Source organism: Spermophilus citellus (assembly GCF_964194105.1).
Source record: "Spermophilus citellus genome assembly, chromosome: 18".
Lineage (NCBI taxonomy): Eukaryota > Metazoa > Chordata > Mammalia > Rodentia > Sciuridae > Spermophilus > Spermophilus citellus.
The window spans coordinates 9,695,890-9,719,541 of NC_138200.1; the positions used below are offsets into that span (position 1 = coordinate 9,695,890).

At 46.5% G+C, this 23,652-nt stretch overlaps 1 protein-coding gene and 1 long non-coding RNA gene across 15 annotated transcripts in view; one reads left to right on the forward strand and one right to left on the reverse strand.

Moving 5' to 3' along the window:
• The window catches only part of PNMA8A (PNMA family member 8A), a 44,513-nt gene extending 29,171 nt beyond the window's left edge, over positions 1-15,342 (reverse strand). For 4 of the 7 annotated variants that reach the window (XM_081275428.1, XM_081275427.1, XM_081275429.1 and 1 more), the window contains exons 1-3: positions 15,058-15,342; positions 13,553-14,917; positions 12,941-13,098 (exon numbers count right to left, since the gene is read on the reverse strand). In XM_081275428.1, coding sequence (XP_081131554.1) covers positions 13,082-13,098; positions 13,553-14,846 — 1,311 coding nt within the window. In that variant the 5' untranslated portion in view covers positions 14,847-14,917; positions 15,058-15,342 and the 3' untranslated portion in view covers positions 12,941-13,081. Of the gene's footprint in view, positions 1-10,642; positions 10,871-11,284; positions 13,099-13,552; positions 14,918-15,057 lie in introns of all 7 variants that reach the window. The other 3 variants (XM_081275431.1, XM_081275430.1, XM_081275432.1) reach the window with 1 other exon arrangement.
• LOC308638215 lies at positions 4-11,540 on the forward strand. 8 transcript variants are annotated; one of them, XR_014019792.1, is made up of 6 exons: positions 5,062-5,168; positions 7,462-7,705; positions 7,813-7,913; positions 8,087-10,180; positions 10,796-10,876; positions 11,410-11,529. It is a non-coding gene; the product is annotated as an uncharacterized lncRNA (long non-coding RNA). The 8 variants fall into 8 exon arrangements; XR_014019793.1 differs by having other exon boundaries at positions 8,713-10,180; XR_014019788.1 differs by lacking the exon at positions 5,062-5,168 and adding an exon at positions 4-5,053 and having other exon boundaries at positions 7,813-10,180.
• Positions 15,343-23,652: the final 8,310 nt, after the last annotated feature.

A 23,652-nucleotide genomic window follows, 5' to 3' on the forward strand; every position in this document is an offset into this window, starting at 1 on the left:
GTTGTAAGCCTGTTAATAGTTGTTTTGGTCTCAAAATCAGCATATTTCACAATGATCATTTATGATTACAGCATTTCACTCTATTAATTTTTATTCGTATTTATTTTTTATTTGTTCTAATTAGTTATACGTGACAGTAGAATGCACTTTTATACATCATACATAGATGGTGTGTAATTTATCATTCTTCCACTTGTACATGATGTAGAATCCCACCAATCATGTAGTTACATATGCACATAGGGCAATGATGGCTGATTCATTTTAGTATCCTCCTTACCTCCATCCCCTCTCCCCTCCCGCTCTACCTAAAGTAACTCTACTCTTCCCTTGGCCATCCCCCTTATTGTGAATTAGCGTCTGCATATCACAGAAAACATTCAGCCTTTATTTTTTTGGATTGGCTTATTTTACTTAGCATGATATTCTCCAGCTCCATCCATTTAGCAGCAAATGCCATCATTTCATTTTTTAAGGTTGAGTAATAGTCCATTTTATATCTATCTATCTATCTATCTATCTATCTATTTATCCATTCATCTGTTGAAGGGCACCTAGGTTGGTTCCATAGTTTAGCTATTGTGAATTGAGCTGCTATAAACGTTGATGTGGCTGCATCACTACAGTGTGCTGATTTTAAGTCCTTTAGGAATAAACCGAGGAGCGGGATAGCTGGTTTAATAGTGGTTCCATTCCAAGTTTTCTGAGGAATCTCCGTACTGCTTTCCATAATCGTTGCACCAATTTGCATTCCCACCAGCAATGTATGAGTGTGCCTTTTCCCCACATCCTTGCCCACATTTATTGTTTGTATCCTTGATGATTGCCATTCTGATTGGGGTGAGATGAAATCTTAGTTTTTATTTGAATTTCTCTAATTGCTAGAGATGTTGAACATTTTTTCATATATTTGTTGATCAGTTATTTTTAATCTTCTGTGAAGAGTCATTTCAATTCCTTAGCCCATTTATTGATTGGGTTATTTGGTTTTTTGAGTTCTTTATATATCCTGGAGATTAATGCTGCATATGAGGTGCCTGTGGTAAAGATTTTCTCCCATTCTGTAGGCTCTCTCCTCACATTACTTATTGTTTTCTTTGTTAAGAAGCTTTTTTGTTGGAATCCATCCCATTTATTGATTCTTGATTTTACTTCTTGCACTTTAGAAGTCTTGTTAGGGAAGTCAGGTCCTACGGTGACATGGCAGAGATTTGGGCCTACTTTTTCTTCTATTAGGTGCAGAATCTCTGTCTGGTGCCTATGTCTTTAAACCACTTTGAGTTTCGGGCAGGGTGAGAGATGGGGCTTTATTCATTTTGTTACATGTGGATTTCCAATTTTTCCAGCACCATTTGTTGAAGAGGCTATCTTTTCTCCAGTGAATGTTTTGGTGCCTTTGTCTAACACAAGATAACTGTATTTATGTGGGTTTGTCTCTGTCTTCTATTCTGTACCATTGGTCTACATGTCTAATTTGGTGCCAATACCACGCCATTTTTGTTACTATTGCTTTGTAGTATAGTTTAAGGTCTGGTATTGTGATGCCTCCTGCTTCACTCTTCTTGCTGAGGATTGCTTTGGCTATTCTGGGTCTTTTATTATTCCAAATTAATTTCATGATTGCTTTTTCTAGTTCTATGAAGAATGTCATTGAGATTTTAATAGGAATTGCATTAAATCTATATAACCGTTTTGGTAGTATGGTCATTTTGACAACATTAATTATCCAGGAGCATGGAGATCTTTCCATCTTCTAAGGTCTTCTTCTAGGTCTTTCGTTAGTGTTCTGTCATTTTCACTGTAGAGGTCTTTCACCTTTCTTGTTAGATTGATTCCGAAGTATTTTATTATTTTTTGAGGCTATTGTGAATGGAGTGGATTCATCGATGATGTATAGCAATGCATTTGATTTATGGGTGTTGATTTTATAACCTGCTACTTTGCTGAATTCATTTATGAGTTCTAGAAGTTTTCTGATGGAATTTTTTGGATCTTCTAAATATAGAATCATGGCATCAGCAAATAGTGATAGTCTGAGTTCTTCTTTTCCTATTTATATGCTTTTAATTTCTTTCTCCTGTCTGATTGCTCTGGCTAGAGCTTCAAGGATGATGTTGAATAGAAGTGGTGAAAGAGGGCATTCCACATTTCACTCTTGCCGTATAAGTTATTCTTTCATAATTCAACTGAAAAAAAAATTAACATATAAAGAACACAAGGAGAATTTCATTCTGTTACCTCAAGAACTATAAGCCAGGTAGGGTGTGTTCAGACACTGATAGAGATCTGCTTGGTGTCTGCACCAAGCATGGGATCAGCTGGGCAGTCGCCTGGGCAACCATGGCATCTCTGGCCCTGTTTGGGTCAGGGAGGTGAAGGTGCAGACGGTTGGAGACACTTGGCTCTCCAAACACTGAACCCAAGGCTAAAGCCACATTTTCACATCTGAAGTAGACTGTGCTGATTGTGCTGTGAATTTCATTGTTTTCTACCCCTTTCCTTAGTGTTTGGTCTCTGAACTCCATTTTTGTTTCTATGCAGAAATTTCATTAATTTCCAAATTCCAGAAAGAATTGGGAATGAATAAGGAAGCAGAGGACTTTCTTTGTTTCTTCCCCTTCCTGGCTAATTGGAGTTCAGATTTGATGACTGGAGCTAACACAGTCATTTTAGACCATGAGACAGAAGTCACCTGATAGAGAAAAGCAGAGTCACAAGTTAGAAGGAAGGAGCTCCTCAGGGTTGTGGAGCTACATGGCATCCTGGAGATGCCAGCCTTCAGATCACCGCCTCTGTCTCTGCGTTTCTCATAAGCATTTTTCATTAAGCATTCATATCATTCATTTCTACAGTGTATTAAATGCATTTTCTTATCATATTCAAGGACAATTATAATTTCCAGGAAAAAGATCATAAGGCATTATTTGAGCTATGCAGAATTTGCCAATTTCTTTTCCATCTTTACCCATTTATATACTAAAATGAAAGTAGTGTTTTTAAAACTTTTGATTATTTATGCCGACAGTCAATCATCCTGCACACTGGACAAGTGACTCAAGACACCAAGATTAACTGAATTCTAAGAGTCATATGAGATCAACAACTATCATTCATACCCCTTGCTTCTAACCAGCATTTCTGAGATTGTTGATCGTTATGACTGAGGGTCAAAATCAAATGTCCAATAAAATCACAGCACCACACTAACATTTTCAGCTCTTTGAAAAACTGAATGTTGGTGATTAGTCTTTATTTTATTTTAGTTTGCTGGTACAGGGATTGAACCCATGGCGGTCTACCACTGAGCTACATTCTCAGTCCTCCTCTTTCTTTCTTTCAAATAGGGCTTCGCTATATTGTCGAGGCTAGCCTTGATTTTTGATCCTCCTGTCCTAGCCTCCCAACTCACTGGGATTATAGGCAGGAGCCCCCATGCCTGTTTTAGAGTCTATTATTTTAAAAATAATTTGAAGTTGTCTCAAAATAAAATAAAACAGCTGGGGATGTAGCTCAGTGGTAGAGCATTCTGGGTTCAATCCTCTATATAAACACAAACAAAAATTGTTCATGCATGCTGGGAAACTGACAAAGCACAAGAACTCAAAACCAAACCCTGAGGGCTCCATTTGCCCCCTCTGCCCTCTCTCTCCGTCACTCCAAACACATTCACTGAAAAACAAATCCCCACCTTCCTGAAACAAAGATTTTTCACTGCATTTAATAAAATATATAGAAGCATTGTTATCCTTTTTAAATAGTGGCAATAATGGGGGTGGGGCTCAGTGGCAGAGTCTTGCCACTCTGTGGGAGGCCCTGGGTTCCATTCTCAGCTCCAAAAAATTTAAATAAATGTTTTTGGTACTGGGGTTGGAACCCAGGAGTGCTTTAGTACTGAGTTACATCTCCAGCCCTTTTTATTTTTTATTTTGAGACAGTCTCCCTAAATTGCTGAGTCTGGCTTGAACTTGGGATACTCCTGCCTCAGCCTCAGGTCGCTGGGAACACAGGCAGGAGCCCCCATGCCCAGCCTGGTCATCTGTTTTTGCAGTGTGCTTTGTGCACTAGTGAGTGTACCTACCTTGGCACTGCCTGTGCAAGGTGGGGTGGGGAATGGGGAGGGGCTGACCTCGCCTGGCACCAGTTACATAGGTGTGCTCTGTTGGTGAAAATGTGCCCAGATGAACGCTCTGGATACACTTAGATTTTAGCCAGCTTTGTCACTGTGACCAAAAGACCTAAGAAAAAAACTAGGGGAGGAAAAATTTCTGTTGGCTCATAAGTCCTAGTCCATAGATGTCCACTCCTGGGTTCTGGGTCCTGGGGAGACAGGACATGAGAGCAGAAGGGTGTGGAGGAGGAAGGCAGTTCAGGACATGGCAATCAGGAAGCAGAGGGACAAAATATAAACCCCAAAGGCATGTCCCCCAGTGACCCACCTCCTCCAGCCACACCTCACCTGCCTATAGTCACCACCCTGTCAACCCACATGAGTGGATTAATCCACAGATTGGATTACAACTCTCACAATCCAATTGCTTCACCTCTGAATGCTCGCACACGAGGTTTTGGGGGACACCTGATAATCTAAACCATAACAATTTACTTTTCAATAAAAAAAAGTTTTAAAATGTGGCTACCAGGTGTGGTGGTGCACACCTGTAATTCCAGTGGCTTGGGAGGCTAAGGCAGGAGGATCACCAGTTCACACCAGCCTCAACAACTCAGTGAGACCCTGTCTGTGAATAAAAGATAAAAAGGGCCGGGGATGTCGCTCAGTGGTTAGTGCCCCTGGGTTCAATCCCGGCACTAAATAAATAAATAAATAAAATGCGGCCTGGACGTCAGCAGCCGGCCAGGTCATCCCAACCACTGTGTGACATCCCTCTCTGTCGTCCCATAAATGACGTAACCTGATTTCTTCCAATGGCTCGTCTTTTATAAAAACCTCGTGACACGCATCTCGGGCACGCCTCTGCGGCACAGCCGGTGCATGTCGGGCCTTGACCGCTGGAGCCCCGTGTCCCGCCCCGGAAGGAGATGCCAATTTTAGGGCGTAAGTGACCCGTCCTTCCGGCCCCAGCGCTGGGCTCCCTGGACATTTCGGGGGGTCACCAGGTGGAATCTGGATGATGGACTGCGCGACGTCCGGCCTCACGCTCATCGTGGCCGTGAGACGGGCAAGGGGCGGGCACGGTGGCACGCATGACCGCGGGGAGCCGGGGCAGCGGTTCGCGAGTTCAAAGCCAGCCTCGGCGACTCCGCGAGACCCTGTGGCTAATAAAACAGCCAGGGCTGGGGTGTGGCCTGGACCTTAGGTGGCCCTGAGGCCAGCTGCCGGGGTGCGGGGTGGACGCTGTGGCCTCGGGATGAAGGCCCGCACCCCGCGCTGCCCGGGTCCTCATCGGGCCGGGCTGTGACGCAGGGGGACAGCGCCCGGCTGCACCGAGGTGGCCGCGGCCTGCCGGTGGGGGGGCGCACGGGTCAGCCTCCCGGGCATCGGGCCCTGGCCTCTAAGGCGGGGCAGAGCAGCACCCGCTGCCCCTCATTTAAGGCTTTTCATTAGTAGCGGGGCAGCAGCGCCACCGTGCCGCGGGAGGCCGCCTAGCGCCAGGGAGGCCGCTTGGGCTCTTTCTTCACTTCTCCCTGTGACTTCCCTTCTGAGTTCTCGGCCAGGGTCTTCCCTTGGCATATGCAAGCTCTTTGTGAACCCAGGAAATGTATCCCGACCCCACCAGCCTTGTAGGAAATATGTCCCCCCTTTGTTGGTTGTCATTTGACTCTGTGGGTTTTTTCCCCTCCTGGGGACAAAGTGTTTAAATAGTCAGGTTGATTCATCTTTTCCTTTATGACTTTTGGGCTTTGTGTCCTTAAAGACGCCTTCTGCTTCCAAATGTATAAGTAAACTGACTCCTGTTCTTACCTAAATGTTACCTGATTTCATTTTTTTACATTGATATCTTCAAATCATCTGGAAAGTATTTGGGGACACAAAAGAGAAGGAAGAGAATTCAACTTTATTCCTTTTTTCCAAAGAGCCAGCCAATTTTCTAAGCACCAGCTAAGTTTAGGAAATTCTTTTCTCTCCTACTGATTTAAAATAAACAGCACTGTGGTCAGAGTCTAGGGTTTCAGAGGCATGAAGCTCTCTTTCTGTATTCATTACTCTTCCTACCATTTTTCTGGCTTAATTCTTTACCATCAATCAATTCTATTTATTTCAGAGCCTCATAATCCATTTTGATTATCTACCTATAGGCTAATCCACCCACATGAATTTTTAGTGTCCTGAATGTTCTGTCCAATTCTCAGAAAGCAAGGGATTTTCAGTAGTTTACTTTCCAACACCAGGGTTGGACTGGTGAACGCAGCCTGGCCACCTGCAAGTCAGGGATGAGAAATGTGGCTCACCTTGAGTCTTGAACATCCTCTAGTACCTGAGCACCTTCCCCTTGTCAGTGTCAAGGTCACAGTTGGCAGGAAAACTATTCCAAAAGCTCCTTTGGGCCAGAGACCTGTCACACCTTCACCTGGACCAAGCAGCCCCCACAGACCAGCCCCCATCATTAAATTGAGTGTAACATGCACACCCTTGATATGTGGATTGGATGTACAATTTCAAGTGCACACCCACCCTCGGCTACAATGGTCTTAATTCACAGCGCCTGGATCAGGAGTCTAGACAGCATAGAGAGGGCGAGAGCAGGTCTGTCTCAAGAGCTATGATCACACACAGTCGGTGTTAAACTGGCCCATCTCAGACTGTGATTTTAGTATACAACATTGCTATGGTTTCGGCTGTATATTAAGAGCACAGAACTGTAAAGATGAGGGCTGGGGTGTAGCTCTGTGGTGGAACACTGGCCTAGTATGTGTGAGGCCGTGGTTCCAATCCCAACACCAACAACAACAACAACAACAAAAATTGCAAAGATGAAATTAAAATAACCCCTTGTTACTTTTCACAAAACATTTTTATCAAAATGTAATTTACATGCAGTGAAATGCATGCCAAATATGAACATCTGAAGTCCACATTACTCGAGGAGCACAAGTTTGAGATCAGCCTCAGCAACTTAGAGGGACCCTGTCTCAAAATAAAAAACAAAAAGGGCTGGGGGTGTGACTCAGTGGTTAAGTACCCCTGGGTTCAATCCCTGGTACCAAAAAAAAAAAAAAAAAAAAAGAAAAGAAAAGTCTCCCCTGAGACTTGACTAGAGCCATGAGGAAACACTTTCCCGGGGAGCTGTAAGGATCTAATAACAGCTTTACCCTCTTGGCAGCGACCTGTCAGCCCATGGAGAGGCTGGCCTAACAACAAACCCACAGAGAGCAGGGAGCTCAGAGTGACAGGGAGCCAGGATCCTGAGGATGTTCTTTGAGCAGCTGGATAGAAACATACCTGAAGTTATCGCCCCTGACATTTCAATAAGAAGCCAGTAAATCCCTTTTTTCCCTCTCTAGCTAGTTTGAATGCTGTTTCGGACACTTTATACAGCAAGATCGAAAACATGGGAGCTCTGAGACATGTCAGATAAAAGATCAAGGTTTAGAAAAATGTGTATAGTGTTCTATTTGTGTGAATAAAGGGAGGATAAGGAATATATCTACATGTAAATGTTGGACTGTTCCAAGTACACAGAGCATCTCTGCAAGAAACCATTAACACTTCCTCTGAGGAGGAAGAGAGGAGGTCAAGGGTGGAAAGGTGATTTAGTTTTCATTGTAATCCTATGGCGGGGGGGATACTGGGGATTGAACCCAGAGGCACTTCACCACTGAGCTACCTCCCTAACTAGCCCTTTTTATTTTAAGACAGGTTCTCATCAAGTTGCTTAGGGCCTTGCTAAGTTGCTGAAACTAGTCTTCAACTTGCGGTCCTCCTGCTTCAGCCTCCTGAGCCGCTGGGATTAAGGGTATGTATGTACCACCACATTTTAAGTATGACATGAGCTAATTCAGGATGTTGTCAGGTGGTGGGGGGGAGAAGAAAAAAAAAATGTTAGTTATGGACTTATGTAACCAAAAACAGTTTTGGCTTTCAGGTATGGCTTGTATATAAATGTCAAAAATATTCTCTTTCTTCTAGCCCTGCTTTCCACTGATTATCTAGGGTTCAGAAAATCTACTCTCTGTAACCTCACCTCCTACTATTTCCCTTCCACTCCATGTATACTGGTCTCCCACACAGCAGAAATAACCTGCCTCAGAGCCTGTGTACTTCCTGTCCAGGTGGTGGCAAGAAGGCCTCCATCAGCATCAGATTTACATTCTACTGGTGGGGGACTCCAGTAAAAAATGAGACTTTATGGGCTGGGCTGAAACTCAGTGGCAAAGCACTTGCCTAGCATGCATGAGGCACTGGATTCAATCCTCGGCACCACATAAAAATTAAAAAATAAAATAAAGGATGTTGTCTGTCTACAACATTAAAAAAAAAAAAAAGACTATTCCTCAGAGTGTCAAACTCCTAGGAGTCTTATTGGCTCCATCACTGTAGCCTGGTGCTCTGATTGGCTGGCCTTGAGTCATGTGACATCTCTGGGCCTAGCAGTGGTGATGGTGTAGATGCAGGTCTGTTCTTCAGAAGAAAATAGGTAAATCATCCAAAGAAGAGGGGATGAATACAGGGAGGAGAGAACCAACAGGCTTCTACAACATTGCTGTTAATTTTTCTAAACACACAGAGATGTATTACTTTTTTTCTTTAAAAAGCAATGAACTCAGCCGGGCTTGGTGGTGCATGCTGAGGCAGGAGGATTGAGAGTTCAAGGCCAATCAGACATCACTTTCCTATGTTCATGTATAAATACACGACCAGTGAAATCCACATCATGCACCACCCCAAGAATGGGATCCTAATTAAAATAAGTTACACTCCATGCATGTATAACATGTCAAAATACACTCTACCATCAGGTATATCTAAAAAGAGCAAATTGAAAAATTCAAAATAAACAAAAGTTCAAGGCCAATGTGTGAGGCCCGGTTTGATCCTCAGCACCAAAAAAAAAAAAAGAAAAAATCAAAATAAAACAAAAAAGCTTATACCTTGTATGACTTAATTTATACAAAGCTCTGGGTCAGGTAAAACAGCTTTGGTTGAGAAACCTGGTCTCCGTGGATGGGAGTGGCTCAGTGTTAGGGTCTGCCAGGGCCTCACCTGTGCTCGGCAAATGCTCTACCGCTGAGCCCCAGCCCAGCCCCATCCACAGTCCTTTTTATTTTCTAAGAGAGGGACGTGCTAAGGAGCTAAGGATCTTGAAAGTTGCCCAGCTGGCCTGGAACTTGCCTCTGCCTCCCAAATTGCTGGAATTATAGGTCTGTGCCACCTTTGGTGGCAACACAGTAGTGACTTTATCAGAGGAAGAGAGACCTGAGCCAACAGCTTGCACTGCCATGGTGACACAGCATGAGGCCCTCACCAGATGCCAGGCTGACACTGAGCAGATGCCAGCACCATGCTTTCGGGCTTTCCAGGTCCAGTACTGTGCTCTAAATAAACCTCTAGTGTTTATAGATACATGAACACTCCCACTTCCAGGTATTCTGTTACAGCAACAGAAGCCAACCAAGACACCTGTGAAAACCTGAGTCAGATCTGCTCAGCACCTGCCCAGGGCTCCCATTTCACTCAGTTTAAAACCCAGATCCAGCCAGGCACCGTGACACCAGCCTGTAAGGCCAGCGGCTTGGGAGGTGAGGCGGGAGGATTGCGAGTTCAAAGCCAGCCTCAGCAGCAGCAAGGCACTAAGCAACTCAGTGAGACCCTGTCTCTAAATAAAATACAAAAAAGGGAGGTGGCACAGTGGTCAAGTGCACCTGAGCTCAATCTCTAGTATCCTCTCCCCAACCCCCCAGAATAACAAATCCACCCTCCCTGGAGCCCACTGGCCCTAGGCAATCCACCTCCCAAATCTGCTGTGGTCACACCAGCCTCCTTGCCTCCCCTTATGCTGACTGTTCCCTCTGCCTGAATGCCACGCCCCAGTGTTCACCTCACTCCCTGTCCCTCCGCAGGTCTGTTGGAGCACTGCTTCAGCGAAGAACCCCCACCCACTGCTATGCACAACAGCCCGCTTGGCCAGGCCTGGCTGCCTGGAGCCCCAGCTCTTCAGAAAGCTGAGACCGGAGGGGTACCGGAGCCCAGGAATTTGAGGACAGCCTGGGCAACACAGCGAAGGTCAGCGCACCCTAGAGCCCCCACCACCTGTGGTCACCGGTGCTCAGCATGCTGTCTGCCCTACAGGGTGACCATCAGAAGCATGTGGCTCCTGGAGGCGTGGAGCTGTTTGGTCCCTAGCTGTCATACAGTGATACTTAGTCACCCTGGCTGGAGGACAGCATAAACCCACAAGGAAACGACACCTCCTGATGCTCCTAGTGTCCATGGCGCTCCTCTCTTCTGCTCCCACTCCCCACAGTACCCTGGCTGGGCCTTGCCCCCAGGCACACCCTGACCAGTCACTGCCCCAAGGGCTTCCTGGGGGCCCACAACCCCTTACCCAGGTCCTGTCCTAGATCTCCCGTGCTTCTGGCCATGGTGGCCTTCCAGACTTCCCTAGTGGCCTGAATATAACCAGGCGTGACTTTCCCGTCATGCAGTGGGAAAAACCCGAGAATAAGCATTTCCCCAGGTCCTCACCAGCCCAAGGCCACAGCTCCCGTCCTCCAACTCCACCGGCTTTTGAGGTCTCTTGTCTTTTCCCTCCGGATTATCCTCTGTTCATCCTCCACAAAACTCCAGCTTTGACCCGAGGATACTCCCTTCCCCAAGTCTTGATTATTCCACCTACAGCTCTCTGATCCACGCATGAACCAGAATTCTCAGGGGAAAGATGCTGATTTCCAGAGATGCCAAGAGATCCTGATTCTGCAGGTAGGCCCATAAAAATAGGGCATTTTAAACAGAGGTTCCAGGTAACTGATCCATGGCCACCTGGTTCAGGAGTCCCTAGGGGGGGAAAGGCTTGGACAGAAGAAAACTAACTTTTAATTCAAAGACCTCAGCCTCTGCCTAAGGCGATGAAAAGGGAGGAAGTGTCTTCATTTCCCAGCACATTTTACAATAAACTAGCACTTCCAGATATTCTACACACCCCTGGCCTATCATAAAACTTCTAGAAACCCTAAGATCTATGGGAGATCTTATCACTGGGGAAGGACCACAGCAAAGAACAAACGGCTTCTCCTCGTGAGAAATGACCAATCCCGTGGCCACAACCCGGGTCTGCTGGCTGCAGCAGTAGTTGGGGTGGAGGGGGCCTAGATAGCAGGGGTTCCTTACCGGGTCAAGCAGTCCCCGTGCTCTCCACCTACAGAGAAGACTGAAGAGATACTTAATTTGCTGAACTTTATTATGCATATACATTTACATTTACTAATCCTGGTGTCAACCTTTTGTACAACAAGCCCCCACAGACCCGACTTGAATTTCAGGAGCTGGGCAGCTGCAGCCTCGTCCCCCTGCGAGTCCAGTCCTCCCTGTGTTAATTGCACACAACCAAGACAAACCTTGAGGCGGAGAGGAGGAGCTGCAGGTGGGAACCATTCTTGTTTTCTATATCTTCAGTGAGACTCATGCAGGATTTTGAAATGAATCGTCACAAGAAATTTGTCTTAAAGTTGAATCACTAACAACATCTAACAATTGTTCACATTTTTACCACAAAAACCAAAGTCAGAAAAAGAGACCACGAACACTAGCGAGGGCTAAAACTCCAGGACAGGATATCATTGTGTGCGGGTTAACATGGTAACTTGCTATCACACAGCTGAAGGGTCACAGCAGAACGAGAGCATGTGAAATACAACAGGAAACGAGCTTTCAGACATGCGCAGGACCGAGCCACCCACTGCCAAGCTTCCTCATCAGGTCACATTTACAAGCAATTTAATTATATGCAAAGAGAAGGCAGAAACAACTAGTTACAGACCTGTACAGAAACAAGTTAACCTATAAACACAAGGTAATATTCTGATAGTTCTCAATGTGACTGGTCTGGGTTACAACATACTTGAGTACTTGTTTTTCACACATTAAAACACATGAGAAAGTAGATTTGGATTACATCTTTGTGGATGCCTTGGGATTCCCCAGAATACAGTGTGGAAACTGTATTTTGGGGCCCTTGCCCTCTCTCTTACACATGCACGCACACGTACGCACGCACACACACACACACACACACACACACACACTATGGGACGGAGCGATCTGTTCTGATTTAGTGTGTCTAATCCAGATAGCAGAAACAGCTAATTTTTAAAAGACTTTTTCCCCCTCTTCTATGTGAGAAGTGGCTTCTGCCTCAAAGTTGGTGAGTCTGGTGGCTCTGGATGGAACTAGAGCCAAGAACCCAGGAATGACCCAGTCTTCCCTACTAACCACCCCTCTTCTCCACATGCTTCCTGAAAGGGCTTCAGCCCAAAACGGGAGTCAGAGTGCCAATTTTATAAACAGACTCTCAAACTTGACTACTTCAATGGCGAGGCAGACAGTCACTCTTCCCAGAACTCTTGGGACTGAACCACCTTCCAGTTTGACAACTGGAGGATGGAAGCTCAAGACTGAAGGAGCAAGAGGGCCAGGTGTGCATCCAAGACCTGGGCTTAACTCACCCGCCGGTCACGGCCCAGGGAGGCTGGAGGGGAGAAAGCAGGTGCCCTGCTCTTCAAACACCAAGCCTGAAGGTTAGCTGACCATCCAGAAGAGCAAGCAGGGGGTGGGGAGAAAGGCTGGACATGAATGAGCGAAACAGTAACCTGCCCATGCATAAAAGGTAATGAACATTCTAGAATTTTCCCAAGCCACTTACCAACCCTCCTCCCTCTGAGGGTGAGTGAAGGAGGAGGTGAAAAGCTGGCCTGGTAGAGAAAAAGGCAGAGAGACACACCTCCCTCCCCCAATTCCTCCCAAGACCTAAGATCTCATATCATTTACCTCCGAGAGCCAGACCTTTAGAAACTGGGTCCCTCAAAGAGCCAAGTCTCGTTTCACTCAATGACAAGAGAAAGCTTTGCTTCTAACTTGGAACTTCTTCCTTGGTCTTCTTTCACCTCCATGGGCATGGGTGGTCTCCCTTCAAAGCTTTCTGGAATCTGTGGGTAAAGTATAAGAGCTCAAGAGAAGAAGCAAGGAGAAGCACCGGAGGACATCGCCACCTCCCAGGCCCTTCTGAGTCATCGAACACTCCATCCCCCAATCAGGTCTCCAGAAAGCTCATCCTTAAAGCCATGTACCCACCAACAGTACAATCCCCAACCTGAATTCCTGTGGAGAGAGATGGGTTATGTGCAGTGGTTCAGTGACCACAGAGCCACTCATCCATGACATGTGGGTGGGTTTGCTGTGTGTGTGTGTGTGGGGGGGGGGCAATCGAAGCCATCAGGGGCTCCTAGGAGGGAGTCTGGGCTCTCACCCTCTAAAACCTAACCCGGGGTCATCCACCTCCTCCACTGCACTGGGATCCTCGGTCACCTGCCTGGCTACCACCCCTGTGGGTCCCTCTGCCCCTCCTCCCACTTCATCCAAATCACATGCTGTCATCCTCACCATTGGAGGCACGAGGAGAGCCTCCTGGCTTGGCCTTCAGACCCCTGGATGTTGAGGCTTGTGACCTGGAGTGCTGGAGGCCTCTAGGGCCCTTCTGGGCTGACACATCCCTTCTCAAGCCAGAGGCCTTCTTTGCAATCATGGGCTTCTTCTTTGCCTCTTCGGAATCAACCAGGACGTAGGAGACTGGGCCTAAGCTCACCTTCTTCTTCTTCCTCATGGGGGCAGGGCTCTTTCCCGAGGCCCAGCCCATGGCCTTCTTTTTTGGGGGCCTTTGCTGACCACCATCTTGAGCTAACTGAGCGGTGCTTGCAGGGCTCTCCACTTCCCTAGGGGCCTCCTGAGGTGGATCCCGGGGCACCTTCCAGGCACTTTTTGCCAAAGGCTTCTTCAGAGCTGATTCCTCCTGCTTCACACATGGTTTTTTGTTGCTCTTGATAGACTCTGGGATCTCCATGCTTTCGCCCTCTCCGGCATTGCGATTCTCCAAGTAGGAGGAGCTGCTGGGACGGTTGCCTTTGGGCTTTTTCCAGGGCACCGGTTCCTGCTTGAGATTTTTTTTCTGCTTCTTTCTCCTGGAGCGAGCCTTAGCTCCAGCCCTGCGAACTAGAGGTTTGGGAGCGTCACCCTGGTTTTCCATGGCATTCCAGTGGCGGGGGTTCTCCTTCTTCAAGGTGGAACCCAGTTCTGCAGCCAGCCCCGGCTCCTTCTTGACCTTCTTCCCTGCTGCTGATACCCAGGCTGCTGCCTCCTCTGCCTCGGCGGCTTCCTGAGCCCTAGCTTCCTCCCGACTGCGGATCTCCGCATCCATGTAAAAGATGACTTGCACCACAGCCCCCAGGAGCACCCCCAAAGTCTCTGCCCAGTTCTCCGAAGGCTGGTTCTGGGACGGCGAGGGGTGGTTAAGCTGCAGCAAGCGGACCACATCCTCCCATGTGCGCCCCTCGGCATCCAGGAATTCATTCAGGTTTTTCAAAAACTCGGCATCCTGGGTGGGGTCCCTACAGGCCACTCTCCAGGCACCGCCTCTTCCTGGGAACTCCCGCGGTATGGCGCTCAGATTCACACCCTCGCTAACCTCGATAAGGGCAGCCTTCACGTTCTCCTCCCTCAAGAAAATCTTGTTAAGCACGCGGTAGGAGCCCAGGGGCGAGAGGACCCCATTCAAGGTCTCCTCGATTTCTGCCTGGCCACAGTCCTCTGGGATGCCCGTGACCAACAGGGACCTGTGGATGTCCACTTCCATCCCGCGACACCAATCCTCCAGAAGGTTCATTGCCATAGCCTCCGACATCTGGCCGCTCTAACCCCAAGCAAAGGGCCTACTAAGTGGATGTGAGCTGCAGGGGTCCCCAGATAGGAATCCTGCAAGGTCACAAGAGGGTGAGGTCAGATTCCCTGGAAGCTAGCCCGGCTCCCGGATCTCAGCGGCCCACTGCGGCTGGCCCGCAGGCGGCCTCGCGCTTTCCCAGACCCTCCTCCCCAGCCGGGGCCCGAGTGCTCACACGAATCCCGGGATCTGGCGCAACGGTTCTCGGGGCTGGCGCTCGGCCAGCGGCAGGGATGGACCAGGCAGCCCCGCCTCCGACGGTCCAGCCAGGCCAAGGAGAGGCCCCGGGGTGCAGCCACTCCTCAGGAGCCGGCTCTGGCCGCCCTGGCGCTGGGGCTCGAGCCAGACAGGGCAGGAAGCCGCAGTCCGCCCCCGCTCCGGCGCGCCGAGTCACGCGAAGCGGGGCCCGATCAGCAGCAACTGCGCCGACCGAGCCTGGCGTCGCAGCGCGCGCCTGCGCACTTGCTCCCGCACCGCGGCGCCGGGTCTCGGCCCCCGCAGCTCCGGCGGTCTCCATGGCAACCGGAGGCTGGTTGCTAAGAGGTGGCGTGGCCTGCGGCGGGCTCTGCAGTAGGGTCTAGCGAGCTGATGCAAAAACTGCGACAGTTCAGGGGTGCACCCCGCGAGGGGTCTAGAGAGCCCCCCATCGCCCCTGCAGACCCGCTCTTCCCACCCTTGACTGCCTGGTGTGGGTCTCGGGAGGGGGTGGGAGCGCTGACCTCCATGGCTGTGCACAAAACAACTCTCACCCTCTGCCCTCCTGGGAGACACCAGAAATCAGAGAGCAAAAGGAAAGAGAAGCTTTAATGTCTTCTGCCCCCGCCCCTAGTTCCGCTCATAATAGCCACAGCTCCGTTTGGAGCAGCATTCTCTCCCTACAGTTCCTGGGTTCTGGAACCTTCCAGAAATTTCTAGAAATCTCTCCCTCCCTTTTAGGCAACTCCTTTAGGCCTGAGATGAGTGCATCACCTGACCTTGTTGATTCTTCAACTTGCTTTAACACCTTTGTTTATAGTGAGAAACTGATGTGACTCCATTTTTAAAAATAAATAACAGCAGCTTCTACCTCAAGGCCTGTCCTAAGGAAAGGGGCATGATCCTTGTCCTTGAAAAAATCCACAGAGCACTCCTAAGCACATACCCACCCTGCTGAGATGTTTGTCTGTAAATAACAGGAGAGGTCTGAGGCACCAGGTGTTCCTGACTCAGTTAGGCTAGGTGAGGACCCATAGCAACCCCCCTAGCAACCTCCAATCAGCATGAGGCAGGGAAAATACCTGGGATGCCAGATGACCCCCCAGTAGTTTATGGTGGTTGATAACATGTTGGGAAACCATGTAGTTTAGCATGTACACCCCTCGTGGCCTAAACCAATCAGTTCAAACGAATCCCCCTTCCTACTAACCAAGCACTCCTACTCAACTTGTTCCTGCCATTGAATGTGCTTATCAATGTTAAGAGTTGTTGTTTGATTTTCCCGAGGTATGGAATGATTTGCTGTGTGATGTTGTGATGCATAGAGTATCCCCCCCAAAACCTATAAAATCTCACTGAACAAAGGACCAGGACTCACTCCCTGGGACCGCTGTGTCAGAAAGGTTATGAGTCCAGGCTCGAGCTTGCAATAAAGACTCTTGTGTGATTGCATCGGATTCGGCTCCTAGAGGTCTATTGGGGTCCCAGGAATCTGGCATTACAATAGTGCTCCTCAGTGGCTCAATGTTGAGTTGCCTTCTGTTTCCTGCCAGGACATCCTAGCAATGCTGCTTCCTAGCAGTTTCATTTCAGAGAAGTGATTTGCGTACTCCAAGGGCCTTCCGTTTCTCCAGGAAACTTTTCGCATCTAGCAGTTTTGAAGATTCAGGGATCTCACATATGAAAGATACAATGAAAAACCAATTCTGACCTTGATATTCCATGGAAAAATCTCTTCTTCGCATTGTTTTACAATTAACCTTTATGAGGACAAATGGCTGAATGCCTAATGCATTGTCATCTCTGGCATCCCTAAACATGGGTGGGATCAATTTTGTGTGATTGTCCTCTCACCTTGAACCAATAAAGTAATGAGGAAGGGAAGTTTTGTGACTTCTCAGGCTAGGTTCATCCTCTTTCCTGTTGGTTGGAACACTCTCATTCTTGGATGCCTGAGTTTTCAAGTAAGAAATTCAGCTGTCTTCTGGCTGCCATGCTGTGAGAAAGCACAACCATAGTGAGAAGCCACCAGTGCTCCAGTTAACAGTGCCCAGCTAAGCACAGCTCCATAGCATCTCAGCCCAAAGCACCAGACATATGAGCGAAGAAACTTCCAAATGATTCTAGCTCCCATTAGAGTCACTCAACCATTTGCATTTGAGTCCCAGACATTGGCTACCAGAAACAAAACATTACTGTTGTACCCTGTGTGAATTCTCAACACATTCAACCCAGGAGTATAACAAAATAATTGTTCTGTGCCACTACATTTTGGGGTGACTTACTATGTATCAATAGATTGCTGGGAAGTAGGGCAAAGGTCAAATGCAGCAAGCATTGATGATGTTTGGCAAAGCATTACTGCAACAGAAAACAAGAGCAGAAGTCTTAAGTCAGCTTCTGAAGAGAGTCCCAAGCAACTTTTTAAAAGCAGTGTGCAGCTTCAGTCTGTGGAATTATTCCAGTGAAACAACATCCTCATCAAGCTTAAGGATTGAAGAAGAGGTAAAATTTCCACTCTCGTCAATTACTTTTAGGAAAGAAGAAAGCTTGATAGTTCACCATTAGCAGAGCTGATTAAAAAGAAAAAAAAAAAGTCTTGTTCTTTCTGTAGCCATTTAGCCTCATTCATAGGAAGTAGAGTAGCCAGAGGGAGCACCTTGTAGCTGATGATACTATGAAGTTATAATAACCAACATTTAAAGTTTGTTTACTAAATTTTTTAAAGTAAAATTATGATCCAAATTTAAAATTTCTTCCAGGCACTGTGGTGCATGCCTGTAATCTCAGCAGCTCAGGAGGCCGAGGCAGGAGGATTGCAAGTTCAAAGCCAGCCTTAGCAACCTAGCAAGGCCCTAAGCCTCTCAAATTTAAAAAATAAAAAGGGGTAAGGATGTGGATCAGCAGTTAAGTGCCCCTTGGTTCAATCCCTGGCCCCCTCACCCCACACAATTTAAAATTTGTCATAAAATTTCAGATTTAATTTTATAACCCTAAAATTCATATTATGATTATGATTTTTGCCTTTGGCCAAATGCTCAACTATTCAATGTTTTGTCAAAATCTATGTATTTTGTTCTGACATTTGATAAACATTTATTATTATTATTATTATTATTATTGCAAAATCAAGAGTAGCAAGAGGCCTGCTCAAGGCTGGGAAGCATTCTTCTTAGAGTACCTTTGCAGTGACCTGGGATGGACCATTGGGTCCAGAAAAATGAGAGAGTATGGCCTAATTGCTACCAAATGAGATATTTTTCTTAAAAGATTGTGGCAAGTGATAGCAAAATCCAGTGCATGCACAAGGAGCACAAATTGTTGCAAATTTGCTAATCAAGAGTGGATAGAATGAAAACTACCAAGAGTGGACGAGGAGAGAATTCTCATACCTGTGTGTGGCTGATACACATAAAGTCATTTTGGAAGACCCTTTGCTGTACCTAGTTAAGCAGAACATTTGCAAACATTGTAGCCTAAATTCCACTCCTAAATATATGTACCAAACATAAATGTGTTCACTAAAACATAGGGACATGGGCTGGGGATATAGCTCAGTTGGTAGAGTGCTTGCCTTGTGTGCACAAGGCCCTGGGTTCAATCACCAGTACCCCCTCCAAAAAAAATATAGGAACAAAGTCACACAGCACCATGCAGAATAGCCAGAATTTAGGAACTAAATTAACTAAATGCTAATTAACAGAAGAATGGATAAATCGTGGTCTGTTCACGTACTCAAACACTGAGAATGAATGATCTACAGCCACAAACAATATACAGAAGAAGCTTTTAACTATAATGTTGAGGAAAAAAAAAACACAGACATACAAGAGTTCATGTGGGTAGGTTGTTACTTACTAGAAACGCAAAAACAGCTCAAGGAATCTGTGCTGTCAGAAGTCAGGAAGCGTCTTGCTGGTGAATGTCTAATGACTTCCAAGGTGGGACTCCCACTGGTAAAATTCTGCGTCTTGTTTTGGGTGTTTGGTTACCAGTGTGTTTAGATGGTAGAAATCCAGAGTGCTCTGTGCTCCCGACACGTGCACTTCCTGTCAATCTGGGATTCTGCACTGAGAGCCTTTGCTGTTTTGCTGAGGAGCTGGATGTGAGCTGTGAAGGAAGCTGTGCACCTTGCAGGTTTGGGGATTGAGACCCTGGAAGAACAATGCTTACTTTTGTATGGGGGGAACTTGGATGAGAACAGATTGGGGTGAGGACGGGGTCGGGGAGCGCAAACCAAAAACTAGCTTGGGCCATGCTCAGTGTGAGATGCTGAGACCACTCGCAGGTACAGGAATTTGCTAGAAGGACTCACAGGGCTCTGAAAAGCCATCTACTCACTGCTAGAGCTCTTTATAGGGAAAGGATAAATTGATAAGCAAAGGGAGAGACCAGGCATGGGCTTCCAGCTGTCCTCGCCCTGCGGAGTCACATGAACAGTGCTCCAGGCAATGATGTGCGACAACACACAGTCGCTCATCCAAGCCTTGGCATCCAGAGTTTTTAACTGGGAGTCAGTCTGTAAGCATAGAGCACTGTGCGGTTGACCTTAGATACTGGGTCTCCAGCACCCCCAGAGCAGCTGGGATTCCAGGCATGTGCGACCACCAGCCTCCTGTGGTAATATTATTTATTTGTTAGCAGTGATGGGGAATCAAACCCGGGGCCCTGTGCATATTAAATAAGACTCTACATCCCCAGCCCTGCCAGCCCCTCCAGAGTCAAACTGATTCTACATATCACAAGGCCTCCACCATTAATCACATTGTTAGCACAGAGCTTAACAGTCATCTCCTCGGAGCTGGTTGAAGGTCAGTCTCTTCTTTGGAATGTGCAGGGTTTGGACAGCCCAGGCCTGCCAAGTTCACCTTTCACGGTACAGATGTCTGTGTGTATGGATCAGGGCTCGCAAGAGGAGCAGATTCCGGGAGTTACATAGACTGCGGGATTCATTACAGGCCTTCTGCAGTGTGCGTCAGGCAGTGGCGGGAGGGGCAGCTGGAAGTCTGCGCAAGGCCTTTTCATCTGCTGTAAGGCCTGAAATAGAGACTAGAGACGGGTCATCTGGGCCAACACCTGGAAAGGAAAGCTGTGTTGAAAACAGTGACTAAGGACAACCTGAACCTACAGGGTTGACTGGATCCTTCTCTCTCTCTCTCTCTCTCTCTCTCTCTCCCTCTCTCTCCCTCTCTCTCCCTCTCTCTCCCTCTCTCTCCCTCTCTCTCCCTCTCCCTCCTCCATCATGCATGACCTGCCAGATGCCAGAGATACTGGAGACCTTTGCCCCTTACTGCCCATGCTCTCCTGGACCAAGATTGAAGGAAAAGCCATTCTCAGTTTGGTTTTCTCTCATTTATTTTGCCTGCAAGGGAATTATAGACACTAGGTTTTGAAAAAATGGATTTTTCAATGCAGTCACCCTCAAAGCAGCCATCTTTGGGGAGGAAGAGAAGAGGGATGGGGTGGAGAGCTGCTTGAACAATAATTTCTCACTTGTTTTGTCTTGAAGCTGGTCTCAATCTCCTGGGACAAGAACCTTCCTGCCTCAGCCTCCTGAGTAGGTGGGCTAACAGGTGCATTCCACCATGCCTGGCTTTTATGTTTTGTTTTGTTTTTTAAACATGAGGTATACTGCTGACATGATGATGCACACCTGTGATCTCAGCGCCTCCAGAGGCTGAGGCAAGAGGATCAACAAATTACATAGGCAGAAGGAAACTTGCACTGTAAATAAAAATCGAGTTATAAAAATATTTAAGTAGATGTATAGCATAGTGGTACATGCCACGCCTGTAATCCCAGAGGCTTGGGAGGCTGAGGCAGGAGGATCTCAAGTTTGAGGCCAACCTTAGCAACTTAGTAAGGCCCTAAGCAATTTAGGAAGACCCTGTCTCAAAATAAAAAATGAAAAGGTGGGGCTGGGGTTGTGGCTCAGCAGTAGAGGTCTCGAGGCACTGAGTTCAATCCTTAGCACAACATAAAAATAAATAAAATAAGGGTATTATGTCCAACTACAACTAAAAAAACAAACAAATTTTTTAATGAAAAAGGCTGGGGATATAGCTTAGTGGTAAATGGCCCCTGTGTTCACTCCTCAGTACCAAAATAATAAAAAATAATAATAACAATAGGACTGGGATTGTGGCTCAGTGGTAGAGTGCTTGCCTAGCACATGTGAGGCCCTGGGTTCGATTCTCAGCACCACTTATAAATAAATGCATAAAATGAAGAGGTCCGTCAACAACTAAAAAAAAATTTTTAAATTGTTAAGAAATAATAACTATAATAAATGCCTATAAAACAATATTGTGTGTATATAACTATATATCATATTTTGTGCGTATATATACCTTTATATCATGCATTTCAAAATATTTGAAATAAATAAATTTTTAAGAGAAAAATGTAGATGTTATATATAAAAACGAACATATAAATCATATAAACATACATTTATAAACATACACTTATATGCATTACATATATATGGACGTGTATTAGGTGGGGTCAGCTGCCTGCCTGCTCTCCTGTTATGGAGCCACCCTGATTGCCAGTAGATTTAAAAATAGTTTCAAAGCTCTCTTAATAGGAGCTCTTCCTGTGGTTTCCATGACGACATTTGGGATTGCGGTTTCCATGACACAACTTTGCAAGATGGTTTCCATAGCGACGCATCCTGCAGCCCCAGCCCTGCCAGCCTGTCTGCCCTGCAGGTTTAGGGCCACCTGGGCCATCTTCTTCCTCTCTCTTCCACTTGGGGTACCTATCTTGCCTAGCTGTGTATTTTAAAGGACAACTCATGGATTTTCCATAAATACTGAACCCCCAAGAAGGTGTAGGGGTCTCCAGGCTTCTGTCTAGATTTCCTCTCCTGGGTAAGATGTAGCAATCTGCGGTAGTGGTTCTGGGGCTCCTTCTGAATTGTTCTGTGCCCTGTCCTCTGAGGGCCCCTTGCTGCTGCAGAGTGTTCTGGGTGGGCACCTGCTTCTTGGCTCTCCTCCTTGTCCAGGTCTCGCTTTCATCGGCTATAGATTGGATCTAGAATGTTCCCAAAGCCTGTGTGCTCAACATTTGGCCCCTAGCTTGGCACTTTGGGGATTGGGGCCTGGAAGGAGGATTTAGATATTATAGAGTTGAGAAAATTCTGAAAAGAGAAAAATGAAATCCCTCTGCAATTTCATTCCTCCTGGAGAACCCTGTTGCAAACCACATCCTCCTGCGAATGCAAAATGGACTCTTAGCAAATGTTTAACCCATCGTAGGTCAGTGAGATCGCATGGCCAGTCAAAGGGGAAACGCATGCGCCTACACAGGCCATTAGGCAGGTTGAAAGACATTACCTTAATATATAGAAAATTGGCTTTTCCCACAGTGGGAGGGAGAAATCAATCTTCACCAGATCAAATTCATCTACATGTCTGCAGACGAGGATCATTTACATCGCTTTTATCTACAATTTACAAAGGTACAAATACTCAAGACTCAGACACTTCACAAAACAGCAAAACTGGAAGGATGTGACGGGCGCCTAAATTTGCCGCAAAGACATCCATCATCCGTTTGGCTGACTTCAAGACCTTTCATAGTTTTTTTCCCCCCCTATGGAAACAACAGAATGCAAGATATCCGAGTTCAGTTTGTGTGGTGTATCTTGCTTTATGAAGCTTTATTTCCTATTCTACGTGTGTGTGTTTTTCCAGGTCAAAACAAAATGTATTTCTTAGCGAGGATCATAGTCAATCATGTGTGACAGCCGCTGCCATGGTCAATTAACTGTTCCACGCTGGATATTTTCTATTTCGAATGAAAAGCTGGTAAGGGTTGGTGGATGTTGCTTGGACTGTGCTGTGACTTCTCAACCTGCTTGAAATTATGATGCTTTTTAAAATACAGAGTGTCTGGTTTGTACATTTTCATCGCACAGAACAAGAATCTAAAATAAATCCTGATGCGTCTGCACCAGAAACCCAGCACCTCTCTGCCTCGCTGTTCTCCCTCTCTCTTTCTGGAAATAATCGACAAAACCTGGGAATTATGTGGACAGAGAGATGTGTTCTGTCTGAGCTGAGGCTCAGGTTACAGCCACAGCTGCAGACAATGAATTCACTCCCGACAATAAAACAGCAGCAGCCTTCTTGCGGAGAGCTGGGGAAGGACATTCTCAGCAAGGAGCCCTGGCCAGGATACCAAGAGGCCCCACATTCTTTTCCTTAATTTGTTTTTCCTTAAAATCAGCCACAGAACAAAACAATCCATCCACCCAGTAGGATTACCTTAATATAATATTCAAAAGTAATCGAATCTACTGTGTGGAAAGATACACAGTTTTGTAATACACATGTATGTCTATAGAAAAGCACAGAAGTGTTAATCACAAAATGGGGTATTTTTTACCCCTAGAGCAGGAGGGGTTTGGGATGAGCAGAAAACAAGAGGGGCTCTGGGAGGCTACTTCTTGATAGGGGTGGAAATAACATGGAGTTTGCAATAGAATTATTTCTTCACCTGTACAAGTGTGTTTTGGGCACGCATTTCTGTATGATGCTATGAATTTTAAAAAATTTACCATTTTAGC